At 54.0% G+C, this 2,650-nt stretch overlaps 1 protein-coding gene across 1 annotated transcript; it reads left to right on the top strand.

The window, feature by feature from the left end:
- Positions 1 to 6: 6 nt before the first annotated feature.
- LOC104916910 (retinoic acid receptor RXR-beta-like) lies at positions 7 to 2,195 on the top strand. The gene is made up of 3 exons (XM_010727969.2): positions 7 to 181; positions 285 to 376; positions 1,975 to 2,195. The coding sequence occupies exons 1-3, from the start codon at positions 9 to 11 to the stop codon at positions 2,178 to 2,180; spliced, it is 471 nt and encodes a 156-aa protein (XP_010726271.1). The 5' UTR covers positions 7 to 8; the 3' UTR covers positions 2,181 to 2,195.
- The last annotated feature ends 455 nt before the right edge of the window (positions 2,196 to 2,650 follow it).

Genomic DNA, 2,650 nt, shown 5'->3' with positions numbered 1-2,650 from the left:
CTGAAGTTATGGGACGTGTGGGGCTGAAGTTGTGGGGCCGCCCCACAGGCTGGAACGAGCTGCTGATCGCGTCGTTCTCGCACCGCTCCATCGCGGTTCAGGATGGGATCCTTTTGGCCACGGGGCTCCACGTCCATCGCAGCAGCGCCCACAGCGCCGGCGTCGGGGCCATCTTCGACAGGTGGGGGGCTGCCCCATAGATCCGCCCCATAAGTGGGGGTATGGGGAGCTCTGACCCATAGCTCTGCCCCATAAGTGATGGGGCGGCTGCCCCACTGTGGCAGGGTTCTGACGGAGCTGGTGTCGAAGATGCGCGACATGAGGATGGACAAAACGGAGCTGGGCTGCCTGCGCGCCATCATCCTCTTCAACCCCGGTTAATCTGGGGCGCGGGGCGGGATTATGGGGCACGGGGGTGGGATTATGGGGTGTGGGGTGGGATTATGGGGCACTGACGTGGGTTTATGGGGCACAGAGGTGGGATTATGGGATGTGGGGGAGGAATATGGGGCACAGACGTGGGATTAAGGGGCGTGGGTTGGGATTATGGGGCACAGAGGTGGGATTGTGGGGCACAGAGGTGGGATTATGGGGCATGGGGAGGGAATATGGGGCACAGAAGTGACGTTATGGAGCACAAAGATGGGAATGTGGGGCACAGAGGTGGGATTATGGGGCACAGACGGATTATGGGGCGTGGACTGGGGTGTGGGATGTGGGGGAGGATTATGAGGGACAGAGGTGGGACTATGGGGCAGAGAGGAGGGAATGTGGGGCACAGAGGTGGGATTAAAGGGTGTGGGGAGGGATTATGGGTCAAAGAGGAGGGATTATGGGGTTTGGAATGGTGGTATGGGATTGTGGGGTGGGATTATCCCAGCCCCTAACCCCTAAACCAACCCCTAATCCCAATCCCAACCCCTAGTCCCAATCCCAAATCCAATCCCTAATGCCAATCTGTAGCCCCTAATCCATCGGTATCCTTAATCCCAGTCCTAATCCCAAACCATAACGCCTAATCCAGCCCCGAATCCCTGTCCCAATCCCTAATCTACCCGCTAATCCCAATCTGTAGCCCCTACTCCATCCATAATCCATAATCCCAGCCACAATTCCAACCCCTGACCCCTAATCCAGCCCCAAATCCATGTCCCAATCCCTAATCCATCCCCTAATCCCAACCTGCAGCTCCTAATCCAACACTAATCCCTAGTCCCAATGCTAATTCCAACCCGTGACCCCTATTCCAGCCCCAAATCCCAATCCCAATCCCTATTCCATCCCCTAATCCCAACCTGTAGCTTTTCCAACCCTAATCCCTAATCCCAGTCCTCATCCCAACCCCTGTTCCCTAATCATGCCCCAAATCCCAATCCCAATCCTAATCCAACCCCTTATCCCAATCAGTAACCCCTAATCCAACCCTAATCCCTAACCCCAGTCCTAATCCCAATCCCTGGCCCCTAATGCAGCCCCTAGTCTCCATCCAAATCCCTAATCCAGCCCCAAACCCCTATCCCTGTCCCCTAATCCAGCCCCTAGCCTCAATCCCAATCCCTTATCCAGCCCCAAATCCCAATCCCTGGCCCCTAATCCAGCCCCTAACCTCAATCCCAACCTCTAATCCAGCCCCTAATCCCAAGACCTGGCCCCTAATCCAACCCCTAATCTCTATCCCAATCCCTAATCCAGACCCAAATCCCAATCCCTGGCCCCTAATCCAGCCCCTAACCTCAATCTCAATCCCTAATCCAGCCCCACATCCCAATCCATGGCCCCTAATCCAGCCCCTAACCTCAATCCCAATCCCTAATCCAGCCCCAAATCCCAATCCCTGGCTCCTAATCCAGCCCCTAACCTCAATCCCAATCCCTAATCTAGCCCCAAATCCCAATCCCTGGCCCCTAATCCAGCCCCTAACCTCAATCCCAATCCCTAATCCAGCCCCTAATCCCAATCCCAATCCCACCGCAGACGCCAAAGGTCTCTCGAACCCCGCGGAGGTGGAGGTGCTGCGGGAGAAGGTTTACGCAGCGCTGGAGTCCTACTGCAAACAGAAATACCCCGAGCAGCAGGGAAGGTGGGGGAGCCCCAAAATGACCCAAATTCGGGGCTTTTTGACCCAAAATCCCCACCGGCTTCCACCCCAAAGCCCAAAAAGCCCCGAAAGTTGGGAGTAAAACGGGAGGAAAAAGGGCAAAAATGGGCACAAAACTGCAAGAATCGCCACTAAAATTGGCAGAAAAATACAGTTTGACCCAAAATCCCCAAAATTGTCCCCAAAAATTGCCCCAAATATGCAAAGTTTGACCCAAAATCCCAAAAATTCACCCCAAGTTGGACCCAAAACTCCACAAATTGGCCCCAAAATGGCCCCAAAAGACCTCGAAGTTGAACCAAAATCCCCAAATTTTGACTCCCAAAAAGCTCAAATTTGACCCCAAACCTCAAACGGTGACCTCAAAAAACGCCAAGTTTGACCCAAAATGACCCAAATTTGGGGCTTTTTTTGACCCAAAATCCCCACCGGCTTCCACCCCAAATCCCAAAAAGCCCCGAAAGTTGGGGGTAAAACGGGAGGAAAAAGGGCAAAGATGGGCACAAAACTGCAAGAATCGCCACTAAAATTGGCAGAAAAATACAGTTTGAC

This window comes from Meleagris gallopavo, unplaced genomic scaffold (genome assembly GCF_000146605.3).
Source record: "Meleagris gallopavo isolate NT-WF06-2002-E0010 breed Aviagen turkey brand Nicholas breeding stock unplaced genomic scaffold, Turkey_5.1 ChrUn_random_7180001951133, whole genome shotgun sequence".
NCBI classification, from domain to species: domain Eukaryota; kingdom Metazoa; phylum Chordata; class Aves; order Galliformes; family Phasianidae; genus Meleagris; species Meleagris gallopavo.
This window is presented reverse-complemented; position numbering and strand designations above follow the sequence as displayed.